Genomic DNA, 16,516 nt, shown 5'->3' with positions numbered 1-16,516 from the left:
GCTCCTTTCCCCTACCTGACAACAGCAACCAAAAGCTGCAGCACAGGGCTGCCCAGCCCAGCTTTTTGCTGCAAAAACTGGGGCTGGGGAGTGGTGGGGGTGGATAATAGAGCCTCTCTGCTATGCAGACCTGGCCCCCACCAAGACCTGAGCCTGCAAGCTTGTGAGGGAATCCACATAGCAAAGAGGCTCCATTTTACCACCTCTCTGCCCGGCTACACAGAAGAAGTTCTGTCTCCTCCCTGCCTCCTCTCCGACACAGCAGGGGCGAGGGGCTGGGCCAGTGCTCACCTGGAACAGAGTGGCAAGGTTAGCAAGGGGCCCCTGGGATGGCCGCAGAAGTCAACCTACTTTGAAGTGTGATGGAAGTGGTAAAGACATTCAAAAAAGCGCTCTAATCTAAAGTGCTTTAGTCTAATACCACATTCATAGAGGGTTAACTTACAGCAGGATCTGACATTTTTAAAGAGCTCTAAGTCCTGTGAACATCTGTTCTATTAAAGCTTTAAACCGTTTTCTGTGTGGTTAATGCATGTTAAGTGTAACTTCTATACCTGGCCTATAATACAAACTTTTTATAAAAGGTAGCAATGTTCATATTTTTTAGCAAAACTAACTTCTTAATTCAACTAAAATGTAATGTCAATGGTTTTCACCATTAGGTTTCATCCAGTTAGCTGGAAACCAAAAAAGGGTACCTCTAGATTATCTAGAGAAGAGTTTAGGTTAAAAGCTACCATGATGACCTAAAACTGTCCTGAACTGCATGTTTACCTTCTGGTAATTGGTAATTTTTCTATGTTAACTTCTTAATTAGATATCAGCACATTTTCAGAATCTTGTATTTCAATCACAGATGGGGATATGAGAAGAAGCATTGCTATTTCACACTGACCAAACTGCTTAATCAAATCTTGACATGAGCATGAACCTGAAGCACTCTCACCACTACACTGCCACTAGTGCCAATTAGCTGCTCCCATTTTGAAAGACAGAGATAAAAGAAATAAAATGGAATATAAATGAGAAAATTAGGAGAGTAAAAAGACAATGTCCATTAGTTAATAAGATGGTTCATAAATTAAATGCTCTAATTTGTAATACTTATAAAATATCTAATTTTAGGAACCTGAACGTTCTTCTGTTTATAAAATGAGGTACATATTTCCTAAGTAGGTATATCTTTTCAAAGAATACAAAATCAACAGCATGATTAGACAAAAAGAACCAAGTAAAACAATACATTAGCTAGCATCTATGACCCCGCAGAATGAAGAAGCATTATCTAGCCTCTGCTCAGGACTTAATATATAGTTTACACACAGACTATTATGGACAAAATACAGTCAAATGAAGTTGGTTTAGTACAGGTTAAGATAGCAAAAGGGACAGAGCTGTATTAAGACCAATCAACAACAAACCTTGGCAACTTAGTACAAGTGCTATCAGATACCTGGCTAAACAAAGGAGAATGAGTTCAGTGTTACAAGACTGGACTAAGCAATATGAAAAAATACTAGGCAGTGAATGACTGCAGAAGTCCATTAAAAACATGTAATAACCCAGTCTACTTACAGAGAAAAAGAAAAGAAAAGTCTTTATTTTCCAAAACTTTAATTGCATTTCTGCCCCAAACCTTCATCAGACACATTGAAATACTGATAAAAAAAGCCTTTCAGAACAACATATAAAATTATACTAAAACTAAACTCAGATAAAATTATGCAACAAAATTCAGAACCAGATCTTGCAGAGTAGTTATTACCCACATTGCATTGAACTATGCAGCACCATAAAAGAATAATATCAGAAGGACTAGATCAGGGCTGTCCAACTGGCAGCTTGTGGACTACATGTGGCCCACAAGGGGTTAAGTTGCAGCCCCCTGGCTCCTACCGGGCGGTTGCTTCCCCCATGTCTCTGGCTGTTACAGCAGCTGGAGTCCCAAAGTTCCCCCTCCTTCCTCCGGTTCTGCTTCCTCCCGCTGTCCCATGGGGTGGGTCAGTGGAGCATGCTGTGTGGAGAGCTAGGGTGAGTCTGGGTCTGCATGCAGCAGGGGGAGGAACTGTGCCCACATGGTCCAGCTGTGGAGTGCACATAGTGCAGCAGTGTAGAGGGTGCCCACACTGGCATACTGTGTAGTGCTGGAGGATGGGGAGGGGAATGTCCACATGGCAGGCAGCCCCATGGCCCATGCCTCATCTGGTGCAGCCCATGCAGCGAGTAATTCCTACTGGTGAGACCCTGGGGTATGTGGCCACCCCAGGAGCTGAAAATTTGAACAACCCTGGATCAAACCATCAATTATTGCTAAATCCGGGTATATAAGGTCTCTGCTAAGTGAAGTGAAAAGTTTGTAAGACTAGTTTGTAGTTGGTAGACTGGTTATCTATGTAATCTATTAACTTAAGCACTGCAATGCCTAAAAATTACATCCCTGGCTTCAGATAAACATGGTTAGGCAGCCAGGATCCATATACAGTCTCAGGCACTTCTAAGGGTCAAGTCAATGCAAGATTGATGCAGAGAATAGGGATAGATGGGCAATTCAGAGCACCCAGTGCTATACCAAAATGAAAACACCAAATAATTTAGGTACTGAACAAGCATTGTGGCTCCTAAAGCAGGGCCAATCTCAACAGTACTGTGGAATTTTAACTCATTAATTCTGCCTAAATCCAGTTTAGGTGCCCATGGGACCAATCTGGATATGGCCCTTAGGCTTTCAGCCTGTTTCCAGATTATTGTATGATCTCCAGATAATTAAAATTATCTCCAGATCTTCTTTCTAGCACAAACTTCAAGCAAGGAAGGTTGGAAGGATCCAGGAAGGTCAAGGGAGATGCAACATTCCTCTTTCGGGTGCAGTGTAGCAGCAGAGTAGAACACGTCTGCTAGCTACAGCCGTCTCAGAGCTGCAGAAGCTAATGAGACTCTCTTTGTGCGTTTCCTTTCAAGATGTTTTGGAGGTTGGATCTATCTGGGTATAATCATGGATTCAGAGGCTCCACCTTCACCCTAACGCTTCTGTCAAAATCTCTTTTCTGCCTCAAACAGAACATACAGCAAAACGTCATCAGTTCTGATCCCTACTGAAAGGTACTCACCCAACTGGAAGATAAGTAAAGAAGGGTTTCCTTCTAAGAGAAATTATTCTGGGTAGCAAAATGCCAAACTGATGGAAAGGAGCTGCAGAGAGATCTCAACAGGCTAAGTGAGTGAACAACAACAATTGCAGGTGAATTTCAAGGTTGATGAGTGCAAGATAATGCACATGAGGAAAAATCACCCCATTTATAGGTACATAATTCTGGGTTCTGAAATAGCTGCTATGACTCAGGAAAGAAACCTGGGGGTCAGTGTAGATAGTTCTCTAAAAACATCAGCTGGTGCAGCATTGCCCAATAATGCTAATAAAATGTTGGGGATCATTAAGAAAGGAACTGAAAACAAAATAGAAAACACCATCATTCCAGTATACAAATCCACGGTGTTCCAAAAACTTGAGTACAATGTGCAGTTTTGCTTTCCACATCTCAAAAGGAATGCAGTAGAGTTAGAAATGGTACAGAGAAGGGAAACCAATCCAGAGTATGGAGCAGCTGCCATGCCAGGAGAGATTAATAAAGCTAGGACTCTAGTTTGAAAAGGAGAAGGCTGGGGAGATATGAGAGAGGTCTTTAAAGACATGAGAGTGTGGATAAAGTGAAAAGGGAACTGTTATTCACCAAGTCTCAGACCACCACAATCATGGGGCACCAGCGTTCAGAGGCCACGTGGTATCAGGCACTATATAAAATTAGACAGTCTCTGGCCCGGCGAGCTTACACTCTTAAACAGAGACCTAGAATGTAGGGTCCTGCTCTATGACTCGGGCTCTAAGGCACTTCTGTAATAGAAAACTTCTGAAACAGGAGAAAGTCGGTATCATTACCCCTTTTTTCAAATGCAAACCTCCCATTGAACTTACACAAAAGCTGATGCTTGCCATTTTCTAACTGAGTTTACTTAAAATTTCAGGCTAGTCTTATCCCAAAAGAAGTGCCCCTCAAATTAACAGATGGGTCAGTCTTTAAATAGTAATCTTAGATTTCTAAAATATTTGATTTTCAAAGAGTTGGGAGATTACTGGGGGTTTGGATAGGCTAATGTTTCTGAATCATCGAGTTGACTAAACTATACAGTTCATACATCATATAATACTTTACATGATTAAAAAGCCATTAGAAATGGCCAGAGAAGAAAACAAACATACAGAATTAATCCACAGAGTACAATTAAATCACAACTATTATATTTATGGATTATTAAGGTTCTTAACTTAAAAGTGAAGAAATTTAGGGCCACTGAATTAACGAATGTGCAGCTGAGGACAGAACCTCCTTTTTTTCTGAACCCCATTTTGCAAAAGTAACAAACACAACTTCGCTATGAATCTAAGCACCTCTGTCGGATGCTAACATAGACCCCCCATTCAAAGCAGCATCACTGCAGACGCTACCAGCTTGCTCTGTGTTCTGTCCCATGTATTCTAGATCCATTCTCCAGGCTTCACGTACTCCAGGTAGGAAATACTGAACACTTTGTTTAATCTTTTGAGATTCCTGAAATGAGACCCCTGTATTCAGATGGGGCAAGAAATGAACATTGTATGGTAGGGGTTTAGAGAGAAAGCAGGACTGCCTGAAAGCTGCCATAGAGCAAATCCCTTCATGGGTTAAGAGCCATGATATGGCAGGCAGGGTTCCTAAAAAGCATCCAACATACACAGTTGCTCCCAAACTATATTCAGTATATACAAGTTAAGACAAACAGTGTGGAGGCACTTACAGAGATTTGGTATTTCTCAGCCTCGTCTCCGAATGTCTTTATTTTCAGCATTTTAAGATAGCTTCCTTTTTTGAAGCTCCATTCCAATAAGAGCTAGCACCTAGAGGTCTTTCTCCATCAAAACACATATTGGCTTCAAACAGGAGCCTTGACTAAGCAAGAAATACAGGGTCAGCTCTTTGCAAGATGGAAGGTCATGGCATTGAAATAGTATGTTGAGGGATGTACTAAAATCGCCAGAATTTCACAGGCTCACCACGGCCTCCAACAGCCTCCAATTTCACGGGAGACTACGGGCACCCCCCACACCTCCAACTGGTTGGGGCGCTCAGATGACACATGGGCTACCACCGCCTCACTGTCCCCTGGCCTGAATACTCCCCACCCAGTCCTGGCCTGCACAGGGGGGGAAATAAACCCCTATGGCCCTGCATGGGTGCAGGCTGCCACTGCCCATGCTGCCCGCTGGCCCAACCTGGCTCTGCTCCCCCTGGCCCTCCCCGGCCCTACGTGAGCACAGGGACAGGCCACTGCCACCTTGCTGACCCCCGCTATCCTGGCTGGGTCCCACTCTCCCCACCACCCTGCCCTGGATCTTCTCCCCCCCAGCCCAGCCATGCTCCTGTCCCATCCCAGCTCTGCTCCCCCCAGTGCCATCCCCCACCCCACCCACTGTGGGATGGGCCCAGCCGAGTGGGTGTCTGTGGCTGCGAAGAAAAAAAAGCAGAGCTGGGCCTGTCCTGGTCTGTCCGGGCTGCAGGGATGAAAGGCTGTATAAGAGTAGCCCTCTCACCCAATCAGCAGCTAGGAACAGGGCCTAGGATTTAAAAAAGAAAAAAAGAAAAAGCCTTTTATTTTTACACAGAGCACCACTTTTTTGCAGGGCTCTTTTTTTCATAGATTTCTCTGATTTTCACGGAAAATGTATGATTTTGCATTTTCCACAAAAAAATAAATCACCGTTTTGGTACATCCCTAACCATGTTATATGAACATTTGGGTTTTGGGTTTTTTTTAATTTTCAGAACAATTTACTCTAAAAGTTTATATGTCAGTGCCGAGGCCAGTTCAGATTCTCAGAGCCAAGTTACAGACTTCTCAAAAGGAAGGTTTGTAATGGAAATGCTGACCGAACCTTGAGTCTAGTGGCAGGTGCTCTCCCCACAATACAAGGATATAATTCAATCAAGCTTTTGGCTGACGTCACAAAGTACAAAACAACTGAAACGCTTTATGAACAGTACCAGAACCCCTGAGATTCAATTACTGTCTTGATATTCTATCAGGAATTGTTCTTTGTTATTTTTAATAAAACAAAATCATTATAACAGTTATTTATCAGCTAGGTGGACCATATTTAAACTGTCTGATCAGAGGAGAAATGGAATTGTGCTGCATTAATCTGATAGCCTCCAATTTTATATAAAGAATTCAGGAACAAGGCATTTCAGGAATCCTATGCTCAGGGCAAAAAAGCAACAGCACTCGGATAGAAAAATGCCCAACTTAGATCTTATGCTTTATGTATTCATAAAATTGAATGACCTGAATCCCTAGCCCTTTATATATTAAGGAGGTGTATCTTATTAAATATGTTCTAATTCAGGGGAGGCTAACCTGCAGCATAGGTACCACAAGCATCCCAGGCAACCTCTATATGTGGTATATGGCAGGCTGGGGAGGGGAAACAACAGTGAGACCGGGCAGGGAACAGAAAGCAGAGGATCAGATCAGGCAGGGAGCACAGGGTAAGATCCAGAATGCTGAGCAGCAGATCAGGTAATGGAAAGGGATTAGAAGTAGCCCCCAGGGAGGCTGTGGGGCTAATTTGTGGCATGCCTCCTCTTTTCTAATTCAATCATGAGCTTTTGGTTTCACTGCTCCTGCATTACTGGAAGAAAAACTACGGCTTCTTTTGTGCAAGAGGACAACCCAGACAATAACCATAATGGTCCCTTATGGCCTTAAAATATGTGGGTAAGATTCTTATCCCTGATAAGTTCTTCCTAGATTGGAGTTGGAACAGTATAAAGGGATTTATAAAGCCCAGCATTCAGTCAGAAATTCAGTCTTAAGCACAGGAACCAAGAAGAAAGGTATGCAGTGTTTAGACCAGTGATTCTCAACCAGGGTCCTGTGGCACCCTGGGGTGCCTTGAGATCCTTTCAAGGATGCCATGGGGTTCCATGCAATGTTAGCAGTGTTAGGCATGCAACATGATGCCCAAGATAAACCAGATTGCAAACAGGGATCCATGGCATTAAAAACATTCTGATCTGTTGAGGTCTGAGTTCTTTGTGACTGAAGAATTGCTCTATTTCTTTTTCTGCAGTCAACAAATGAATGAAAACTAAGAGCTGACATTTTCCAAGGGGTGCCTGTGGTCGAATGAAGGGTGCATCGAGTCTAACAAGGTTGACAACCACTCGTTTAGAGGATCATTTTGCAAAAAACAGCATAACTAGTAAAGCAGCGGTTCCCAAATTGGGGGTCACAACCCCAAATGGGGTCGCAACATCAGTGGAGGGGTGGCGAGGCTGTGGGTCAGGAGTGAGGAGCCATGCTGAGGACATGGAGTCATGCTGAGGAAAAATTTTGGGAAGCGCTGTGGTAAAGCAAGGAAGCAGAAGAGGATGGAAGGGTTGTGTCAAGGGCAGGAACTGGTGGAATCACAGCACATAGTACTACAAAGACTCCGGGTGTGGCTGCCTGCAGGCAGCCCATGGCAGACAGCCACAATTTTGAAAGCCCACGCTAGAAGTGATTCGGCCACATCAGCAATTCCAAAGACAAGCGTTCAAAAGTAGTCTAGAGCCACCCTAAGCACCACCTCCCTCTGGACTACAAATTCCTCTGTAGTATGGCAGACTCTCACTCGATCAGTCTAATAAGTAACAATATGTATTTATATGCAAGTATTAGTAAAAGCATGCAGGGCTCAACATTGGGCTGTTACTCTAATAGCAAAGTCTCACTGACATAACTGCTCCCAGTGATGGCAATGACAGTGGCTACTTGACTAAGATCTGCAAGACATGTCTGTCTTAAAAATGAATCTGAAAAAAAAGGAAATTAAAGCCAAAACCAAATCCCATTGCAGTCAGAGATGTGAAGTTGGCTACAATGACAGAAGGCTGAGGCTTTTATTGAATATTTAAATTCTGTGACTAATAACTCCTCTTTCATTTTTCAAACGCATCAAAGCATCTATGTGGAAGGCACCACGGAAGTGTCTAGTAAGTTATTTTAACCTTGAAGCCTTTCCACCAAGTCAAAGAGCAATCACTATTAAAAAAAAAAAACCCTGAAAAAAGCAAAAGAGCACAACTCTAGAGGATAAAACAAATTCCACAAAAGTACTCTACAAATACAGCAGCGCGTGTGAAGTGCTGTTTCCAAAATAGATCAATACAGGGCACAGCCAACAATAGACTGCAGTTAATAAACTACATATTGTCATTACCACCAATGGTAGTCTTGAAAGTCATTCATTAAATGGTAACTGTCAGGAAGAAACACAAAAGCATTCATAGGAACAATAGTGTTACTGCACCTTTAAATAAAATACCTTTTCACAGCTCTGAAATCCTCCAAGATAACAGGATTTTTAAACACACCTGGTTGTTTGATATGCTGATTAACTGTGCTTTTATTTACTTTTGTTAAGAAAGTAAACACGCTGTCCTTTCCCACCACTTTTTTCTATTTTGGCAAGTTTGTTAAGAAAAAAGAAATACATAATAGTCCAACACAATGTTAAGAAACTTCTCTAAAAATTCAGCCACTCCTGCCACCACACCACTGACTTGGTAGGTGAAAGCTCTCACTGAGAACAAATAAGACATATGGAGACCCGGTATTCAAAGGACGACTGGTAAAATATAGGCACAAATCCCAAAATGGCATGTTTAAACGTTACAAACAGTCTTGGGCATGCGGATCAGATCCTGGGAGGTGAATAGTGCTTCCCAACTATACCATGCATTAAGGACCCTCAAAATATCATTTCATCATGTCGTTTGGCTTTTAAGCAGAATTAAGCAGATTTAAGCTGCACACACACTGATCCACAATTTTGGTAGTTACTTTTAAAATTCTGGTTCCATGTTTAAAATCAGACTCCTAAATTTGGTTTCCTGTGGGGATACAGAGACCGGAATAGACGGGGCCTGACTGAACGATCTAAGTGATCTCGTTCAGTTATAGTTATTTATTTCCCACAGTGCACTTGGCGTCTTCCATGGAAGAAAAATCGCAGCATTCCTGTCCTGAGTATGTTATAGCTTGAAGATTAATAGAGGTACAGACAGAGGTTAGGGAGAAGAAACACAGTACATGTAGAAGGCAGGACAGAGATGTACCGTATAGACAAACTGATTTAGTTAGTCTATAAGGTGCATCTCCACCCTGCCTTTGGCCTGACTTCAGACTAACAAGGGTAATCATCTCTATATGCTCATAGCATATGCACTAAAATATAATTTCCTACTATAGATTTAAAATAGCCCTGCAAACTATTCCCAAATTAACCTGGTTCTTCCCTCTAAGGACCAAACATAAAACGTATACTACTCAACTAATTTCAATTAAGAGGGCTGTCTGAGTGAGAACTATGGGATTTGGCTCCACTAGTTCCTTAGGGATCTAAACAAGTTAGTAGGTCACGTGAGATACTTCCTCTAACACAAAAAGAATGTGCACTTTTTGACAGATTTCATTTCTATCCTTCTGATGCAGCTCTGTCCACCACCCTGATAATGTTTAACTGAAACCATTTTGGTAAACGATCTTTAAAATGCAGACCATTGCAAACACACACACTGTTCCTCATTAAGCAATTGCAGATCTGTTATCTTGCCTTATGGAAAATGATCTAAATAGCATCATAATATCAAACATTGAAAACCACAGGCCTGGGGCCACCAGGACTCTACTCTTTTTGAGGCCTTTCTAAGTCACAAATTTCCAGATAGAAAATGTAGTTTACCATTAGAAGTAAATGTTTGATCTGTAAAGCTTACAAAATGGCTTTGTTTATCATAGCAGATGAAAGAAAAAAGGAATAATTTTAAGCTCAAAACAAAACTGTTTATATGCCAGCTTTTAGTGCTCTATGATTCTGTGCATTTAAGAGAGATTCAAGCAATTAACAGCACAAACTTTCATTACATAGTTCTATTATATATGTTTATGTGACTTAGTTGTTCATCTGTTATTTAAGTGATTTCCTCATTACAATAGCATGGTAAAGATAATTAGCTGATGTTGTCAAAAAATGTTAAACATTGCATTCACAACAGTCTTTAGATCCCAAAGCGTATTTGTTTAAAATATTTTACCTGCTAGAGTCAATATAAAAAATGGGGCTCCAGATTTAATCACTACATAAATGGTGAAGCAAATTACTCAGTAGATGCAAGATAACCAGAAAAAAAAATGGGCATTATGAACAGTGAAACCTTCATGATTTGGTGTTCAGTAGGTGTACAATGCAATGATGGTTTATGCCCATTTGGTGCTCTCTGAGAACGCAGTTGCTGGGAGCTGCAGTCACCTCTGACAAAAACAAATATGAATTTGGTTCCCAGAATCTGAGGGGTGATACAGACATGGATCAAATCAGGTGAAATGTACTGAATCCCACACGGTCCTATTACATCTTTCTTATTGTACCCTTTGGTATGCAAGCGATGTGGATGTGGAACACAGATACACTTCCAAATCAAGGCTGACTCTATCAATTTGACATATACCACTATTTTATTGCTAACTCATACCCATGGCTAAATTTGACTCAGACTCCTAGATCAATTGTAAAGGCCTCTTTCAAAGTTACATTTGGCTAAACTGAGCCCCAACCACATTTTCAGTCCCTCGTGTAGTAAAAATGGATGTCTTAGAACTATAAAGCACAGCCACGAGTCTTAGCAATGATTATGATTAAGCAACACATTTATACATATATAAACACTCTGTAGTAGCAAACAAGGCATGCATGTATTTTTCCAACACCAGATACAAAAATTGTTTGCTGTGTTCTACCAAAAGTTTGTGTAAACTATTACCTAAACTATCTGTCATCTTACAAAACTACACTTTATCACTGACATATGTTGAAATCAGAAATTAAGAGGGGTTTGCATTTCCTCTCTTAAAACAACTAAGACCCTAATTTATAATTCTAAGATACAGTGAACTACCTGTAGATGGCAGTTTCTCTGGAAGGTCCTTTATACAATAAAATTCACATTGTCTTTCTGAATAAGCTACATTCTCAGTACTAATCTATCTTGTTTTAATCAAAATATTTAGCTTTTCTAAGCATGCGGTATGGTATCTCGGGGCCAATTCAAATTCCACAGTATGGGCCTCATTCTGCCTCCACTGTTGTCAACAGGAGAATTGCCATGGACGCTATTAGGAGGAGGCTCGAGCTCTCTATAACTAAACATAGCTGGAAGGTTGAGAGGTAACTATCATTCTTTTTCTTTTAAATCATAATGACATAACATTAGGGAAAAAAATATGAAATTAGTTACTCTTGTATATTTGTGAAGCTAAATCCACCAGGATTCACAAATGGCAAAACAAGAGGAAAATCTTACAAAGTACAGGTTAGCAGTGGTAAAGACTGGAAGCTAATCAATTTGAGGGTAGCATGCAATTTGTATAGCTCCTGTGCCTTTTTGTGCATCCGTTCATTGAAATGGCAGAATATCATGTGTCAAGATGATAAACATGGTACAACATATATCCAACACCTACATTATATCAGATTTTGGGAGGTGGGGTTTCTTACAAGACATGACCCTTAAACCATTAAGAATTTGAATGACACTACCGAGTATTTTAGGGCATGTACCTAACCGCAATGGATAATCATGTATCAGTGCCACTTTTACTCCAATAAAACTATGTTAATCCTCTGTATTATTTTACTTTTTTCTCTTGAACAGCAACTTTAATTTAAAAAACCAGAAAGAAAAATTATACCCCTCAAAAAAAAATCTCTCCTGCCTAAGGGTTGATTCTTACCCCCCACACATGCATACACACATGCATTTCTACTCCTGTTGACACTCAGGGAAGCGGTGCATGCCTAGTGAGATGGCACCACATTCAGAGGCTGCAAAAAACATTTTCATGATAAATACTGTATTTTGCTTCTTTTTTTTTTCTGGTGATAGACTAGTGATGGAAAAATATTTTTTGTTTTTCCCAGAAGCCCAGGCTGAAAGGATGACCTTAAATCCCTTCACATTTTGCTATAGTTTACCTACACAAGTCAAAGTCAAAAAGGCCTTCAAATTCAAAGTGAATACGTGGCTTTCTAGTTCAAAGATATATTATCACCATTTTTCTAATGCAGGACAAGCCTGAATCAAACCAAATGGCACAATTATAAGTGAACTTTTAAATCCTTAAGTAACAGACTTATATTCAGTGGTCTATGCTAACAAACATTTTTTTCCTCAATAGGACTGGCCAATGATAAGGATTCAGTTGTTCCTCTGCTGCACTCACCCACACAATATTTGAACACTCATACTGTGGGCAATCTTTAACAGATGCTTGAAAACTTAGGTAAAATTAAATACTAGCAGAGGAAGCAGCCAAAATTCAATGCAACTGGGGAGAGGAGGAATTTCAAAAACACTATATAATAGTTGGAAATCTAAAGTGTACCAGATGTGACCAACATAATAGATCTAGCAAGTTCTTTAACTACCGGTAGTATCGTACATCTGCTTGAAAATTTTTCTTAAATCTAGTCCAATCTCTTATTATCTTTCCCTTATAGGATTATAGTCCGTATGTACTACAGACTACAAATGTATATTGCGGAAAGCTAAGGTAAATGCAAGGCATGTCCCATATTCAGAAAATATTATAACGTCTGGGAAAATAGGATTTGTTATTTTGGCAACTTTTCCTAAAAACTAACAAAGCTTGATTCAAATGGACACATATTTCTTAGCCCGGCTAGCAGGTATTAAATCACTTTACAAAATCAATATGTGTATTGAAATAACTCTAAGGAAGTTTTCTCAAAAATAATTCCAGTCCTCACCAATTCCCCCTGTTAAGGTCACAGAGCCTCTAAACCAGCATGGCTGAATTGTTTTAGTGCTCTCTGCTGAACACCTGCAAACATCAAACAAAAACTGCTGGTCCTTTACTGGGTTGACAAAAGCCTTTCATGTGAAAAATGCTCCATGGGAATGTCAGGGCTGTGGCTCAGGTTACATTCCTTTCTCCCTTCAGCCTCACTATTTCTTAAGGTGGTAAGAGGCCATCTTTGTGAAATTAAAGATTAAAGGAAATATGGCTGCACTTTATCTCCATTCACACATTACAAATCACAACTTAGCATCATTTATTAAATGAGTAAAGCATTATTAGATGACTTTAAGCATAAAAAGCTACCACACCTTGCAAAATGTAGCTGCCTTCATCTCACTGCATGGGGATTAATCTACTTTGGGGTCTATTTTAGTCCAGAAGTTTCAAGGCAATACAGGGGAATGGCATGCGTGCCCCTTCAGCTCAATAAATATCAATTTTGAGAGAGGAATGACACATTTGTATAGTCAAACTTTTTTAAGTGCATCTGCCCAGTAGAAAAGCAGGCTATGTATTGGTGTCAGTTCATCTAACTAAAATTTGGATAGCTAAACAAGTGCTTTATCAATATATAACTGGGACAATAAACTGTATTCTTGAATTACTAAGAACATTATTTTGATGCTGCTGCGTATTCATTTTATCTAAAACATACCTTGCAGCAGTTTCCCAAAGAATATCATGCAAAATCTGAAATTCTCAAAAAAACAGGCTAACTCCAGCAATGCGACCAAAACATAGATACTATATTGAGCTAAATAACTAACAGGAACACAATAGCTACACATTTTTCTTCATACAACTATATCTTGAGGCCACATATCTACATTCATAATTTAGTTCCAGTTTGGCGTGTGGTTTTCAACAACTTTTTTGCAACTATTGAACATTCACTTTAAAGCCCAGTGTCTAATAACCAAAGAGCAGATATTGATTTTGAAAACTGCAAGCTATTTACCTCAAAAATAGTATATATTATTCTGCACATCACTGTCTCAGTATGGATCTCTATGCATCAAGCAGGGTAGTTCTATATTCTAATAGCACATGGTGGTATATTTAAGCATACGCATTTCACCAAAGATTGTGAAATTCTGCCTAAATTTCAATTCATCTTATTATTAGTAACTTCCTTCCATTCGTGACATAATTTGCATTTAAAAAATGAAGCACCCAAGTTATTTCTATAGTTTCTATTTTAGAAATAACATAAACAATATAAAACACTTAATTTCACTAAATTTATACACTTGTTAATGTTTGTCATTTCTGATCAAACTGCTTTCAAAGCTGAAGCTTAAGATAAATTTCTTAAATAAAACCATCTAGTTAAATGCTGCTAGATCAACAATTAGTTGCTGCATTGATTGTATATAAGCATGACAAATTGATTTCTCTGGCACAAATACTTTACATTTCTTCCCAATGAAAACAAATATATTGAATATTATATATTCAGTAATACCCGCTATTAAATTTCTACAATATAATTATTAAAAAAAAATTATAAAAAATGAGGCAAGCTAAGGATTGGAAAGTATTCAGATAAATCAGTAAATTTTTCTCCCATCACTACATTCAAAATGCAAGCTTACTTATGATAAAGCAAACATCTCAATCATTTTAAAAAACCTAAATATAATCAGAAAAAGTGTAAAATTAAAGTGAAATAACTATAGGTAGAACCTAATGTGACATGTAGATAGTGTATAATAGATTACCTTCAAATTAATAATAAGTAAATCTTTCTTTAGAAATGAAGTTAATTAACATATCAGTGTATTTAATAAATTGTGATTATATGGAATGCATAAAAAAGGTTCCTCTAATTGAATACAAACAGAAAACACCAAACATGAAACCATATGTAATGGTGTGTTTATATCTAGATATCCACTAGATATAGTGCAGTTTGCAATAAAGATTTGTCCAAATTTACCATCCAGTTTAGAGTACTCTGTATCTAACAGTGCTATGTACAGTGTGTTTTTATGTGCAATTGCCAGTACTTTAAAAACAATGTAACTCTTTAACTGTAGATCTATCTGTGACATGTCCAAAACACCACATCCAGCAATGTAGGCAATCCTCTTAACTGAAGTTAATAAAGATGTGTCAAATGCGTAAGTCCCTCTAGTTTTACTTGTAATTTCTCAGGCATATAAAAATTTCCTATATAAAACTCCTCTCTAGTTGCCAGACAATGATTGTACACATATGCTGTATTGCAAAAAAAAATTATATTTCTTTTGTCACCAAACAAGGATCCTATTTTTATGAAAAGCAGAAGTTACCCATACGCTACAACTGGAGTTATATTTTTAAAAGGAAGAAACAAAAAACCCCCTCAACTATGTTTATGTCAAAGAACTCTTCAAAACCACTAACATTTTGAGGAGAGGATAAAGTATTATTGTTTTAAAATAAAATGCAAAGCTTTAATTTTTCAAGTTAATCGAAAATATCGGACGCTATTCTCTAAAATAAGAGGGGTTGCCTATTTAAATTTAATGAAGGAAAAAGAAATAAAAGAGCCTTAATTCCTCTACACAAACTAGTTCTTACATTAGCTGCTTGGTCTTTCGGTCCTCATAGACAAAGACTTGAATTTTGAATTCAAAACCTCTAATGTTTGATTTTTCAGAATGTGATTTAAACTAACTACCTCTGAGCAATTAGTACATTGGGAGGATTTTAAAATGATTTACAATAATAAATATATGAAAATATTTTGAAAATGTTCCAGATCTGTGGAAATTATGACAATAATAATACCCAGCGCTTAGAAATAATTCTGCGCAAATCTCAATGAATCTGCTCCCTAAAAATAGATTAGCACAACTAAAACAAATGTAATGCCTGCAGATAAATAACTAAGAACATTTAAACTGCATGATGAGCAAAAAAAATTACATACTTGAGCCAGTAAAATGTCCACTTGCCAAAGAAGTTGGTCCATTTTTCCCACTGCTCACAGGAGGTGAAAACATCTAAAAGAAACAAAAAGACATTACTGCTGGAAAACAGAGGAGATTTGTGTGCTCACTTAGTCACAAGTTCCTTCCACATTCGCTACCAACTACATTAACAGTTTGTTTAATATGAAACATCATCCATCTCAGATCTGAAAATGGTACAGCATTTCTTGCACCCCCCAACTCTCACCCCTCATCACCAGTTTTTTTTGGTTTGTTTTTTTTTTTTTTTTTTTTGAGGCTCATTAGCTTCCCAAACAATATTAGCTTCCCAAATATTTTGGGAGAAAAAAAAAATCACAGTCCCCAGCAAGGTTAGCAAAACTTAGGAGTGAGGATCCAGTCCCCCCTTTCGAACTCTCCTGTTTGACAAAGGCGAGGAAAAAAGTTTTGTTGTTGAAACCTTGGCCATAAATGTAGCAATGTCCATTTCCATCCCGTTTTAGGATTTGCCCGTCATATGTGAACCCAAATAATAATAATGCAAAGTGCCACCTGCCCTAAATTCTCATTTCGTCTCTAACATGAGAGCAATTTGAAGCAAGACTCTCTCTCTCTCTCACTCCCCCTCTCTCTCTCTCTCTCTC

General features: G+C 39.0%; 1 protein-coding gene and 1 long non-coding RNA gene across 7 annotated transcripts in view; both read right to left on the bottom strand.

The window, feature by feature from the left end:
* LOC109307722 overlaps nt 1-14,288 on the bottom strand; it is a 17,046-nt gene extending 2,758 nt beyond the window's left edge. Inside the window, exons 1-2 of the long non-coding RNA XR_002100343.1 lie at nt 14,277-14,288; nt 2,888-2,898 (exon numbers count right to left, since the gene is read on the bottom strand). This is a non-coding gene — a long non-coding RNA (uncharacterized LOC109307722). The remainder of the gene's footprint in view (nt 1-2,887; nt 2,899-14,276) is intronic.
* Nucleotides 1-16,516, bottom strand: part of TCF4 (transcription factor 4) — a 346,905-nt gene that overhangs the window by 327,785 nt on the left and 2,604 nt on the right. For 3 of the 6 annotated variants that reach the window (XM_019531757.1, XM_019531760.1, XM_019531762.1), the window contains exons 1-2: nt 16,333-16,479; nt 15,872-15,944 (exon numbers count right to left, since the gene is read on the bottom strand). In XM_019531757.1, coding sequence (XP_019387302.1) covers nt 15,872-15,944; nt 16,333-16,365 — 106 coding nt within the window. In that variant the 5' untranslated portion in view covers nt 16,366-16,479. Of the gene's footprint in view, nt 1-15,871; nt 15,945-16,332; nt 16,481-16,516 lie in introns of those variants that run through there. The other 3 variants (XM_019531758.1, XM_019531759.1, XM_019531761.1) reach the window with 3 other exon arrangements.

This window comes from Crocodylus porosus, unplaced genomic scaffold, assembly GCF_001723895.1.
Source record: "Crocodylus porosus isolate Cpor-Errol unplaced genomic scaffold, CroPor_comp1, whole genome shotgun sequence".
NCBI lineage: Eukaryota > Metazoa > Chordata > Crocodylia > Crocodylidae > Crocodylus > Crocodylus porosus.
Note: the sequence above shows the minus strand (reverse complement) of the source record. Positions and strands in the feature narration are given on the sequence as shown.